The following is a 14,871-nucleotide window of genomic DNA, read 5'->3' on the forward strand; positions in this document are numbered from 1 at the left end:
GAAATTTAATGATAGTAAAGTTTATTTGATACTCTATATCCGAGAATGAGATTCAAGATGAGTTGAGGGAACATTTCTTTGTAAACATAATCTACCATGATTTAAAGACTTCATGAGGGTGAGAACACGAGAGGGAAACGATGAATAAATAATGATAAGAATGAAGGATGATAGTTCACTCGATAAATTTTTATTCAAATATATAATAAAAATGATTTCAAGTCTTTACATCATATATCCTGAAGAAAGTAAAAACGTTTGCACTTTCATAAGCATAAACAGAGAAATTGTCATCCCAAATTTAAAAAATTACTGCAGTGTGTATATCAATTCAAAACAAACGACTTCCACGGTAAGTTTTTGTATCCAATTCCAAATCAATAAAGAAAACTAACTAAGTTCATAAAACTCATGAAAAAGTATGTAAAAAATGATGATTCAGTTAGGATGGGCTACCCCTCAATCGATCCCAATATAAGGCTACGTTCAGTGAACGCACGCTTACATAAAAGATTTCCTTATCTTGGTGGTAGTGGTGGCGAGGCAACTACATTTTCTGATTTTGAAAACGATTGGAATTGTGAATTAAAAACAAATAAGAGAAATCAAGAGATAAATACAAAAGTAAATTCATACAGAGATAGATTGATAGACATTTTATAAATAAATAGATAAGTAGATAGATATAGATAGATAGAAAGATATATATATATATATATATATATATATATATATATATATATATATATATATATTGATAGAGAGAGAGAGGGGTAGATAGTTAAACAGATAGAAAGACAGCGATAAAGATCCAGGGGCAGAGGGAGAGCAATAGAGAGAGAGAGAGAGAGGGGGGGGGGTAAAGAGAGAGAGAGAGAGAGAGATAAAGAGTGGGGAAGTGAGAGAAAGAGAAAAAAAGACAGAGACAGGGAGACAGAGAGAGACGAAGAGGAGAGGGATGGAATAAATGAAGGTAAGCGTTTGATGTAGGTGAGGGATGTTTTTTATTGGATTAAAAAGGTCGTTATCATCATACTCATTTTTGTAATACACTGTGCTTATTTTAGATGATTTTCTTGTGTATCATAAGTCATCAACAGGAGGTGAATAATGTACTATGCACGTCAAGGTAACGATTGAGTCTATTTTACATATTTGGAAACAATATAATGATCTCTTCTAGTATAACTTCATGTTACTGCGGACAATATTCATAACCTTACTCTAGAGGCCTCCGTCTAACACACGCTAACTCATCAATAAAATCAATATCTATAATCGAAAGCTTCTAATGACAAGTTTGTGATTAAAAATAATTAAACAATTTTATAAGAACCATTAAATGGTCACAAGTCTGTTCGTGTAGTTTTTTTAAATATATATGAGTTTGATCAAATTGCTGACAAAAAGTGCAACTCATCGTCGAATATAAATAAGAATAATTAAATGTATAAGAAATGAACATGTAGATTAATATATGCCACGTTGATCTAGTTATCAATGTTTAAATATAAAATGCATATGATTTTATTCTTCAATGAGTTCAGTTACAGTCCAATGATTTGGATTTTTGAATACCACCAAAGTCCCTTCTTGTTGCTGCGGCATTCATCGCTGCCTTCATGGTTAGCAGTTCGGATGTTGTTCTTTCCATCGTAAGATTGCCCATGATTTTCTTCAATCTGCCGTTAGTTGTCTTTGAGTTTGCCCGGGCTTCAAGTCTCGACACAGCTGATGTAATATTATTGCTTCCTGGTGCTGCTTGTATCAAAAGCTGACTCTTCCTTTGCATGATTCTTTCCTGGAGTTCTTCTTCTACTTCCTCTTGGATGTCACCATTTGAACGCTGGTTCAAGATTGGGGAGGACCGCATATTGCCTTGTCCCGGTGCCAGGGCTACCAGCGCACTCAACGACCCCATGCAAATAGTGCCCCTCCGAATCCGCAATCTTGACATTGCAGGTAACTCATCGTCAGTTTGGTTGGTGGTCGATGACGTTGACTCCTGCTCGGATGTGGCGGAGGCTGTATCAGAGAGTGAAATACCCGAATCCAATGAGCATGAGCCGCGCCGCTTAAAGACAGGACGTCCACCAACCAGACAAAGAGGAGATGCTGCCAGATGTCTCGGAGAAGAAGTAGAATCACTCTTCCTTGACATGACGTCAGGAGGTGGCGACGATCCCACGTCGATAACATCTCCTACCACCATTGCATCCAAGCGGGCTGCATCACCACCGTCTAACAAACTTATTGTCTGGATTAAGAGAAATCAGAACAAAAAGAAAAGACTGTTTTCAGTTTGCATCAATACATGCACCTTCGACATGTATCTTCTGGTCTCGTGAGATTTGCATTATCAACGCAATGGTCCAGTTAATCTGTTGTCGAATATTAAAGAATGGCATATAAAAGGACATTTAACAGTTTCTGTCGGTTGGTTTTGAGAGGTAAAGGGGAAATGAAATAACGGTTAAAGAAAATCACTGAAATTGGAATCCTTATTAAAGGTGCATATCTCCAGCAGCCTCTATTTGCAGATGTTCATGCTTCTTAGCTTTGTATTGTGTCATGTAATTCATTGACTTTATTATGACATGAAGATTATTTTTGCTCTATAATTTCCATGATATATTTGTTGCTGGTTTTAGTGGTGGCGGTGCCGCTGCATACAATGGAAATTTGATTTGTTCTTACTTTGATACACAGAAGTATCATAAATTTACGTTTCGATGATTTTAGCATGGTTTCCTTATACACGGTACATTTGATATTTGTATGAATATATCTAAATTTATTGAATAAATAAATGAACGATAGAATAAATAAAAAAAATATATGAACAAATAAATTGATAGATAGATAAAGAATGAATAAACAAAATAATGTAGGCATTTATTCATTTACTTATTTATCTTTTTCTGCAGTTATTTATTCATTTATAATAACTGAATAGTTTTGGAAATGCAAGTAAGTAATACAATTATCAGCGTAAGATTTAGAAGTATTAATCTTTATTTAGTAAACAAATGAGAAATATCTTCCTTCATCGGTGAATTTCCACTTAGACAGAAATGTAACTTCTTTTTCTGTTTCAATTTAAATACAAGTTAATTATGTTTGAATATCTGGTAATTCGTCAGAACGAAAGATGAATAGCAATATGCTATTTTGTTAGGTCATTATAATATGGGTCTGTCGTATCGGTGCGCCAAGATCAGTGAAAAATACTATCAAATGAATTAAATCAATATTTGTACATAAAATACATGGAAAAACAAAACTCTGTTTATGTCAAGAAGTCTCTAAAATCTATGACCTGTTCTTAATTACCTCGAACGTGTCTGGTTGCGAAGCATCTGATTCAGTTTCAGAGGTAATCGATGATCTCCTGGATAACGATGGTCGAGCTAGACTATGATTGGCTCTGATAGGTGCAGGCGACATCCTCGGACTGTTTTGCATCGACTTCACTGATGATGGCGACGAGATACTCTCTCTGCTTCCACCGATCTTCAAGTTGGCGATGGCTTTCGATCTCTCCCTCATCAAAACTTCGAGCTTGTGTCGATTGGCTTGTAGAGTGCTGGTCACTGATGTTCTCTTGTTTACTTTACTTGGTGAAGATGAATCAGTAGACTTAACTGGAGAGCTCCTCTGTGGAGATGGCGATGGGGGATGAGGAACGGTAAGTTGAGAACTAGGTGTTATTGGCAAAGAGAAGCGACGTCGAGATAGGGCACGAGCGATCGCAGGGTTTCCACCTGTAACATCAATTTCAGGCCCAGATGATGAGGTCTGTGAATTAGTTTTGAGTTCCTGTGGTGATGATGTGTTCGTCACTTCTAAATTGGAATTTGAAGACGTCTTTTCACTGTTTGCTAAAGGAACAGGGGAGATGGACCTACTTGGAAGCAGTGGATAGCGGTTTGGAGACAGAGACGTTCTTCGTGGTCGGTCAAACTTTGGTGGTGCAGGAGTCAAACATCTATGATCTGGAGCTAGACTCGCTCTTCTTCCCATTCTTGCGCGTGCTGGAGGGCAAGCAGCAACAGTTCGTGCAACCACCGTCCATCTGTACCTGCTCTTTATTCCCTCCTCACCCTCTTCTAAATTTTCAGCGTCTCTCCCATCATCGACTTCGCTTTTGCTGCTGTAACCGTCATTATTATTTTGTTCTTCAATATCTTCGCCGTTGACGAACCTGAGGGCCTTCTGCGCTTCGGGACTGGCAAACAAGCTTAAAGAAATTTCAGGCACCACTGCCGGATTCACGCCCGTAGGTTTCACAAGAGTATGCTCCCCAGATTCATTCCGTTTAGAAAGAGTACCGTCATCACTTCTGATACCTGCTGCAAAGATAGGTAGTTCCTTGTTCTCTACGATTCTCATTGTGTCCGATCTGTCAGTAAACTTGATGTAGACTGAAGATGACACGAGTAGATTATTTTTATGTGTTAACTCCACAAGATTCAGAATTGAAATGAGCATGTCAATCTCTTCCAAATTTTCCCTGTATCCCTGTCCACTCAGGCGTATATAATTGGGTCTCTTCATCGACTTTGGGCCTGGTGCCTAGAACAACTTAGAACCGCATTTCGTTGTTTGAGGACGAATCAATTAAAATGTTTTGCGACAAACCACAAGTTCAATACAGATCTAGTAAAATTTCCATAATAAAATCCCATTATTGCACCGAATCTCTCAATATTTAAGTTTACTCTCCTGAACACACGAGCTTATCTTAAAGGGACTTGGTAACATTGTTCAGATGAGAGATAGTGGTGCTAAGGTAGTGACTTCAATGCTAGATGTACACTTAAAGATACTCTGAAAATTTAAGTGAAAACAGACCATTATACATGGTATACATTGAGAAAAACTGATCTGATCGATTCCTTAATTCTCCCAACTATATTATTACAATATAATTACATTTTAGGTGAATGGAAATCGTCACAGAGCAATAAAATGGCTCTACATTCCATTCCAGACATTTAAGTGTTGACAGATTTTTTTATAGTCTGTTTTATGTCATTTTTTTCATGGAAAAATGGTTGGAAGAATTTACTGTTAATCACTGTTAGAGGGTGTCAAACATCGACTCCTTCAAAAAAAAAACCATAGATATCTTCGTGGTTTGAGAATTTTTTCAGGATTTTTTGCATGTCAGAGGGTTAATACAGTAAAAGGAATATAATTAAGCAATTTTTTCATCAACCTTCAACAATGTTACCAAGTCACTTTAAAGAGGGGAGGAGCAATAGGAAACTGTCCACTCCTCAAACAATTTATAAATGATGAAAATTGTAGTTTAAAAAGTTCATATAGTAAAAAAAGAGTGTGTTATCAAACTGCCTATATATTTCACAGAAATAAGATTTTTTTTTCCCCACAAACTATTTTCTGCTCGGTTGCAATGGGACCTCATAAAATAGTGTTTAGGTAAAGGTTGTAAAGGACATTGACGAATAGGTGCATGTGATCCATTTATCTCTATATTCAATAAGCCTCTGCGACAATTATCGACTTTAGCGATGTTTAGCGACAATTAGCAACATTTTGAGCAAATGTTTGCGAAAGTGTTTGCGAAAGTCAGTTAGCGACTAATAGCAACTGTAAGCAAATGTCAGCGACAGTTTTTGCAAATATTAGCAACTATTTTCCAATCCTTTGGCACTATTTGTTAATATTTGGGATCTTTTGCTAAGTCCTGGTACTCAATGGGTCGATTTTATATAGGAACCATATGGTAACTTGGTCGCTAGCATTGGCGAATCAACAAAAAAACTTCAGCGACACCGTCTTACAACCGTTGGAAAGGCTTACGACGTGACTGTTTGGCAAATGCGGAAAATAAATATAGGTCATATTATACGCAAAGAAAAATCGAATTTAGGGTTTCGCCAGGTTTCGAAAAAGGTTGCAAAAGGTTCGTAAAAGTTGCAAGAAAGTTTGCAAATACTTTTCATTGTCGCAAACAACTTTTCTCGTCGCAGATTTTGAACTTGTTCAAAATTTCTTTGCGAATTTATTTTTCCACAAACAGTTGCAAGCGTTTGCAAGACAGTCGTAATCCTTTGCTAACGGCTGTAAGACGGTGACGCTGAAGTTCTTTTTTATTCGATTATGCCATCGACCACGTTTCCATATTGTTCCTATATAAAATTGACCCATTCAGTACCAGGAGTTAGCAAAAGGTCCCGAATCGTGGCATAGGATTGGCAAATAGCTGCTAATATTTGCAAAAAATTGTCGCTAACATTTGCTTACAGTCGCTAGTAGTCGCCAACTACCTTTTGCAAACACTTTTGCAAACACTTACTCAAAGTGTTGCCAATTGTCGCTATAAACATCGCTAAAAGTCGCTAAATGTCGCAGAGGCGAACCCTGATTTTCGCCTACATTCGTCAGAATAGTTGGCGAATCCAAATTCGCGACGTTCGTAAGCAATCCCCGCTCAGTGAGGTACCCCCTTTAATGGGGAAGGGAGTAGGGAACGGGAAACGGATCAATAACTATACTGACCTTTTGTGGTATTTGATCATTATTTAACAAGTACATTTTTAGCTAATTTGATCAGAAGTCTCATACTTGTTTCCATTATCAATCCATAGTTTTATTCTTGTTTTTGTTTAATGTATTGTACTATTTCCTTGTTTTAGATTGAATTCTAATTAGATTGTTTAATAAAGAGCTATTTTGCAAATACTTTTTGTGTAATGTACTGAGGAGACTGTCCTGTATAAAGACCGTACAATGCATCAATAAACAGGACAGTCTAGAAGACAATAAAACCCATGAATATGACAAGAATAATTTAAAGAAATGATATAATATGTCAAGACGACGAGGGAAGCAATGCTGAAATCCATCTTATAAAACGCGTTTGTGACCAGCGACACGTGTGACATACAATGGACGCCCAAACTGACAGAGGTATGAATGGATTCGAGCACAACGAGATCAATAAACACTTTCTCTAAATTAATCGGGGATTATCACTTAAAGAGGCATTTCAAAGAATAGTCGAATCTTCCTAGACACAGTCCTGTAATCACGAGAAGGGATTATGGTATAGAACCTACATGCAATAGAACCCGTCATTCATTAAATCGATAATGATGATGATGGTGATGATGACGATGTTGATTTACCTGAATAATTATTATGACGAAAATTTGCAGGTAAAGCATCTAGGGTATCGGCTTTAAGACTTATCCGAGGGACTTGCTGGTAATACGTATCGCACCAAAATAATGGCACCAGTCAATCACGTGCTGCTCAATGAAAACAATACAATAAGATTCCGTGAACGACATTACCATTCAAAGTAACGTACATTCGGGGAATGAATGTGTTAACAGATGAAAATAAAGTCTTGCCCCTTGATATACAAATATGGTGCAAATATGATGCGTTTATATAAAATGGAGGGGGGGGGGTGGTAGGTAAACTATTATAACATCGCCCTCTTTTGTTTAGTTTGAACGTTGATGTTAACAAAGCTAAGCTCTTTCACAGCTTCTTTACATCTTCTATTATTTATACCATACTGTGTGTGAACTTGAGCAGTGTGCGATTGTTTATGTTAAGGGAGATCACCATAGTAACCGGTCATGACTGGAAAAGCTAGATGAATGAGCTCAAAAATATAAAACAAATTTTGCAAGATTAGTATAAGTGCAAATCTTACAGGAGGAACAATGATATACGCAAGGACATTGTTTTGTTGATCACCTCAGTTAAAGGGAAAGTCCACCCCAAAAATAAGTTTGTTTCGATAGAGGCAGAATAATAAGAAAATCAGGTGAGTGAAAGTTTGAGCAAATTCTGAATGAAAATAAGAAAGTTATGAATTATTGAAGTTGTGATCAATCAAATACAAATTGGCAACTCTGTGACTTGTCATACGAGCTCTCCTTCATTTGCTTTGTGCATAATATTCCATAAAATCATGTTTTCTTCGTTATTGATGACGGAATATATATTTGTTCCTTGCAGGGGGAGTATAGAAACATATTTGCAATTATTATATTTAGGGTGCATGTATGGTTGAAATTTTTCTTGAGGGAAAATGAAAATTTTAGATTTTTTTAGTACTGAGCAAATGGAAGTTGAGCTCGCATGATACGTCATAGAGTTGCCAATTTGTGTTTGATTGATCACAACTTCAAAAATCCTAACTTCCTTATTTTTAATCGGAATTTGCTCAAACTTTCACTGACTTGTTTCTCTCATTTTTCTACTCCTATTAAAACTAACTTAATTTCAGGGTGGACTTTCCCTTTAATATAGGAGGATTTGATACTAAAACGAATTCCGCACGCCCCTCTATTATAGACAAAATGTATCGACATAAGTGTCGCGTGAGTACCAGTCGTGATAAAAAAGGCGACAAGATTTGACCTGAGAAGTCGTGCAGTATTTAACCAAATAGTCACAACTCACACTACCGCATTAACGTGTTTTAAAAGCCCCCCCCCCCCTATCTCCTATATTCAGTGTAGAGTCACTATGTGGCTCTGTTCTGTGCCATGCTCCTGTTGTAATCGGTCGTTACCTAGTGACAGTTTTCATATTATTTATTACTTTATTACAATCTTTAATAATACATTCGTTATATTTTTCAATCAAATATTGACATGGCCAAACAATTGTCGCGCAATTGTCAACGGAATTAAGCCCCTGCAACTGTCGTTTGTGTTGTCAGTTCAATTTTGGATTGAATAGAGTTAAATGGACGAGATCTTGTTCATTGTCATGACTAGCACGCTAGCAGTGGGGACACAAGGAATTTAAAGTTGAAGGGGATGTCTAAAGGGTGAGAGCAAATAGTGGAGGGTGGGACCAATTCTTGGAGGGTGATACAAATTCTTGGAGAGCGAGTTCTTTCTTGATCCGGCCAGAACAGATAACTGAATGATGTCACCCTGCTCTTTGAAACGAGAAAAAATACTCGTTTGAAATGTGTTGCTTTTGATAGTCATCCAAAACGGCGCATTCAACGGCAGTCGGTTGCAACCAACAACAACACAAATTATTTCGGAAAGAAAAAAAAAGGGGGGGGGGGAGAGGCGACCCTTGATGCCACCATGCAGTGTCCAAGTTCACTGTACAGGAAGTGAATGGGACGGTGATATCGACTTGAGCTGCTGTTATGAGTGATTAAGACTCTATTTTAAGCGATTCGCCTTGCTATATTGATTGAATAAAAATGTCAATTAGGGTCGTTTTCTTTCTCTATTCATAAGACATGCTCCTCTTGAAAAGCTCAGTTGCTTCGTTAAGATGGGATTAACAGGGGATTAAAAACTAAAATTATGTCACAAAGAAACAAAAGGAATCGGGGAAGGTCGAGTGGTCAAATAACACGTCTATTCTGTGCATAGTGATATAACATTCCAACTTTTTTTTCCAAGGCACGCTATCAATCGATTTCGCAAAGAAACGACAATGAATGTGGGACAGACTTTAGTTAGCCCAAACGTGCGACTTCCCGACATAACATTTTAAATTGGGGAAGATACCCGGAAGATGTTACTCCCAAACATCTTCTTATAGCGACGCCCCTGATGTTTGATGGGGGTGCATGTCAATCAGGCGCGTACGCAGGATTTTTTTTCAAGGGGAGGGGGGTTTTAACATTTTTAAATCGGGCCGAAAATTTCGCAACGACTCAGCCAGCCGCTGAATAAGCGGAGGGGTAAGAGGGCACTTTTTTTTTGTTCGGTCCCCGAAAGATCGCAACGACTCAGCCATCCGCTGAATAAGCGGGGGAGGGGGGGGGGGGGTAAGAGGACCCTTTTTTGGGGGGAGGGGGTCTCGAAATTTGAAAATTTGACATTTTGCTCCGTCAACTTTTTTAGGTCAGCCATTGATATCATTTTTTTGAAAAAAAAAGGGGGGGGGCGGGGTTTCTTCCAAAATAAACACATAAACAATACCAAAGGGGAGGTTCAACCCCCCCCCCCCCCTGCGTACGCGTCTGATGTCAATTGATTCTCTTTTTATTCGCTTAATTACTATGTGGTGCAATCTGACCTAGTTTCCCAGTAATCATTATTATCATATTTCAGTGCGGGATGTTGTTTATTATCCTGCTTTAGAAAATATAATCTTCGAGCAGGTGTGTATTATGTCAAGAACACATTTTAAAATGACTTTGTATATTACTATTATTGTGTGGCGAGCAGTTTACTTTCAATCGCCTCAATAAGCAAGTTTATGTACATTAAGATTTTTCTTTTCTTTTTCTTTTCGTTCTCCTTAATGGCACTATCTTGTCACTTTATGTAACAGCACAAAAACGCATATTAAATTGAAAATACGATTTCCTGATAACGTCTTAAACGTAATTGGTCAATGTCGTTTTATGCTGTTTAAATAAGGCTGAGCGTGCATGCAGACTCTTGGAAACATGTTTATCACTACGTGTGAGTAAAAAAAAAGTTTACACCTAGAAAATTGCTAATTATTTTAAAAATCATTTTTGAACAATTAATGATTATACATCTTATGAAAGAGTGTTTTATCCCAAATCATTTGGTATCATTTTTGTGTGGTATGTGTTCACGCTTGGATGAACACGAGGCATTGTTTGCTAGAGTGCAAAAATTGATTTGCGCCAAAGTTGCTTGTGTGACGTTTAAATAAAACAATTGGGATTTGGGTATTAATTCGGTCTTTGCAGATCCAAATAACATCCCTAACAAATTTAATCATGCCACACATATCAAATATCGAATATCAAATATCAACGTACATTTGTGCGTGTGTGAATTTGCTTCTGCAAAAAGCATATCCAATGCATTTCATTTGATACATTCAATTCATTCTCTCACTCTCACTCTCGCTAATCCCAACTGTAGGGATCACTTTGGCGCAAGTCGATTTTTGCACTCTCGTAAACGATGCCTCATGTTCATCCAAGCGTGAACACATACCAAACAAAAATGATACCAACTGATTTGAGATAAAACACTCTTTCATAAGATGTATAATACTTAACTGTTCATAGATGATTTTTAAAATTATTAGCAATTTTCTAGGTGTAAACTTTTCTTTGACTCACACGGTATATTTTCAGTTATTATTCAGTTCGTAGCTAAATATATCAAATTATCAATAACCATTTTCCTGTACTTTATAAGACCAGAGCCCCGCAACCCTAATTTTTGCAATAAATTGCAAAGCAAAATGTCAATGGCCAATCCCGGGCCAATGAAGATAAACCTTGCATGCGCATAATTTGTTAGCAAGGCTGACTATATCAACGGATTAAAATAGTTATTGCAAATCTACAAGATCGCAAACCTTTGATATACGGTGCCCTGGTCATCCTGCTTATATCTCAGTACCATTTGCCTTTTAATATCCTCGTAAAACTTTGTTATATATCTCAAGTGGAAATGTCGACGCCCCATCTCTCGCTCCTTTCGATAGCACCCTCCATAATCTGTCCTCTTTTCACACTCCGCATGTTTAATCCCATTATATTTGATCTCTCATCTGGATATTTATTGTATTAACATTTTGTAAGTTTCTTGTAAATATCGACGAACGCAATTTCTGTTTGTCCTTTGAAATTTGCACTTATCTTTTCAGAATAAAATATGTTAACTTCTATCTTACTGTTATTCCAATGATTATTTCACCATGATGAGGTATGTATTTAATGTTTTACTGTGGGCAAAGTTAAATTCTTAATGTTCGATCTTTTAATCTTGTAAATCCTTTGTTCCAATTAAGAGCTTGCATTTCTTTCGTTGATAGGATTAAACTGACATGAAATCAATAATACATTTGGCATGTTCCGTCAAGTCAATCGTGCTTATTGTTATCGAAAAGCAATAATAACTTTGGGTTAGGCAAGGAATTAATGACAATGTCCTTCTAATTGTAGGCTCACCCATGTAGCGAAGAGAAAAATCGAAAGTTAGAAATCTTTTTCTTTGCATTTGCTTTACATTGAATTTGGCTGCTCATGAAAGCTGTAAACTGTTGATTATCAACGTATGTGTGTCTACTAATTTTACGAACAGATGATCCGGGCAAGAATATTGACTGACTGTACTTTGTATTCAGTTTTTTCGGTGTCGCGGTGTTGTCTATTTTGGTGGTCTAATTACCTTGCTCGACGTCGATCTAGTCTCGTTTTTTTAATCGTGAAAGGTCTACGATTTGGGGAGAGGGGGGGGGGGGGGGTGGTGAAACTTTGATAATACATGTAGCAATGTTCATGACAATCATGCAATGGGTCGAATCCACAGACTTCCATTTTCTTCTTGGACTTTACGAACATAGATCTGAAGGGAAGATGCGGGCGACAGCCTCGCAGAGAAGGTAATTGCTAGAAATACCTCTATCAAATCACTATAAAATGACAATCATAATAGGCTGAATAAAAAGGTATTAATCCCAAAGGCATCCCTTTTTTCTTCCTTCTTTATGTCTCTCTTTTTCACACTTTCTTTCGCTTCATCAACCTCCTTCTCCCTTTTTGTCTCTTATATCTCACTTCTTCTTGTTCTTCTTTTTCATCCCGATTTCTCTGTTCTTTTCTTAATCTTCCTCTTCTTTTCTCCTCCCCCTCCTCCACAACCTACACATCCCTTCATATTTTCCTACTTTCTTTACTTTTCTGTCTTTTCTATTCATCCTTATTCTTCATGTGGTTCTGCTAAAATGCAGAATCAAGAAGATACAAGCACGATAAATGTTTAATTTAGTCATGAAAAAGACAATCATCATTGCTTACTGTATGCTGGTTATACATGAAATGTTTGTTTATATCAGTGTTTCCTATTTATTAGGAAGTTTCCTACAGAAACAATAAACATAATATACGCGTCTTTGATGTGTTTGTTGTCGTTGCCATGGTCAATATCTGCCGTTATTTCTGTCTTACACTTTATGATAACGATTAATCTGCTTGGGTCTAACTGGGCAGGAGACGGTGAACATGAACTCGATAAAATCCATAAACCTACAGACAGTAGACGCAAGGCCGGAACGATTAAGTCTAATTCAGTTCCCAGTATTGATTTAAATATTGACCAAAAACATAGTGAAAACAAGTTATGTGCCCGGCCACGCGCTCTCAAGAATAAAAAATGGATAACTAAACAATTGATTAGTAGTAGGTCTATGAGGCCTAAAATAATAGATGTTGTATTGCACTTTAGGTGCCAAAACGTGGGTCGGTCGGTCGGAAATCGTTTCTTTTTTAACTCCTTCTTTGGGCTAATATTTTCCAGTTTTGAATGCTTTAAATATATTTTTTTTCTAAAAAACGGTAAAAAAAAAAACTTTTAAAAGGCCGACCGTCGATTTCAAAAATATTAGGTCGGTCGCAAAGGGCAATACAACATCTTCTTCTTTTTTTTAGGCCTGATTAAACAATTCAGTTTGTTTGGGTAAGCCTTTACACACAAAAAATCCGTCATATTTAATTTATTTAGTTGACAAGTGATAAACAACAGGGTGCTGCAATTAGGTTTTCTTAGGATTTTTTCTCAAGGAGATGAGAGTTTCTCTAGCGGTGCGTTCACTCGGTCAGTTCTCTGTCTCAGCCTAAAAACTGGCTCAGGCGGACCCCGGTTCAAAACCGAGTCCTGCATTTCGGATGGTGACGTTAAAGGCCGGTCCCCGGGCGTAAATAATCATATCTGATTGATGCACATCTCTAGAAACCCGATAACAATTGCCATTTTCGCCAGGATATGTAATTGTTATTTACTTTACCCCATTAATTTACCGTACTCCTTACAGTTATATCCTTCTACTTGGAGTAGGCTCCGTTATAGTGATTTGGACGAATCTAAGATAATAATTCTGGACTCTTGCCTCATCCTCCGGAATGTCGCGAGTAGTTGTCCCCGATATAAATCTAGACAGCTTTTGGATTGGATGCCTCGAATATTACTCTCATATCAGAGAGCATCTTAAAATTTAACTCAAATTCGAGGAAATACTACTATTCCTTAACCCTTACTGTACTGGGGGGGGGGGGGCCTCCCAGGCCCCCCCTCGACATTTTCGGAGATCGCGCCGCAATGGCTTGGAATTTTGAATTGTTGTTTCATGACTTTTTTCCCTCAAGTCTTGTGCACATTTTGATACCATTTTCGTCAAAATTGGATATACCTGTAAGGTGTTACATAACAACTAGTATGCGCATGTCATCAAAAAAAAAAGTGCTATAATTGCATATATTCATGTACATGCAGAAATGTGAAGATATGAATTGATATCAAATTGCTTTTATATGTTTCTCAGAGTAACTTGGTGTATTCCAGAACAAAAGAATACATTAGAAATAAAACAATAGATATAATAAGAAATAAAACCAATGAAATACATAAGAAAATAAATAGTTGAAAATCGCATCAAATTTGCATAAATTATCATTTTTGATTACATCAAATAACTATTTTGTGTTAGAAAAGAAGTTTCATACGAAGAATGAGTTTCAACATTCAAAAAGTGGAGTCTGACAATTTTTGTAATGATTCTAGTTCCCCAAAATATAGTTCCAGATTTGATATTCATGAATGCGTAATTTGCGTATTCATAATTTATGCAAATTAACCTATGCATTTTCAAATATCATTAAAATAATGAAACCTCATGAATTTGAGATGAAGGAAACATTTATTCAATACATTTTCAAGATTCTTCACAAGTCTACGGACAAATATGTAAAGTTTTCTGTAAAATGCAGAAAATTAGCATTTTGCATAATTAATTAGGCTGTAACGACAAAAATTTGCATATTAGGAAAAAAATAATTATACCATCTTGTTCCTTACGTAAATATCTACGAATATGCAAATTTTCGTGTTCATCGGACATTCGACGGCCGAGATC

General features: G+C 36.9%; 1 protein-coding gene across 1 annotated transcript; it reads right to left on the reverse strand.

Moving 5' to 3' along the window:
* Nucleotides 1-987: 987 nt before the first annotated feature.
* On the reverse strand, nucleotides 988-4,497 carry LOC588669. Its single transcript, XM_795428.5, has 2 exons — nucleotides 3,334-4,497; nucleotides 988-2,257 (listed from the first exon to the last, which is right to left on the reverse strand). Exons 1-2 carry the CDS (start codon nucleotides 4,489-4,491, stop codon nucleotides 1,544-1,546), a joined length of 1,872 nt encoding a protein of 623 aa, XP_800521.3. The 5' UTR covers nucleotides 4,492-4,497; the 3' UTR covers nucleotides 988-1,543.
* Between the last annotated feature and the right edge of the window lie 10,374 nt (nucleotides 4,498-14,871).

This window comes from Strongylocentrotus purpuratus, unplaced genomic scaffold (genome assembly GCF_000002235.5).
Source record: "Strongylocentrotus purpuratus isolate Spur 01 unplaced genomic scaffold, Spur_5.0 spur5_scaffold_5, whole genome shotgun sequence".
Taxonomy (NCBI): domain Eukaryota; kingdom Metazoa; phylum Echinodermata; class Echinoidea; order Camarodonta; family Strongylocentrotidae; genus Strongylocentrotus; species Strongylocentrotus purpuratus.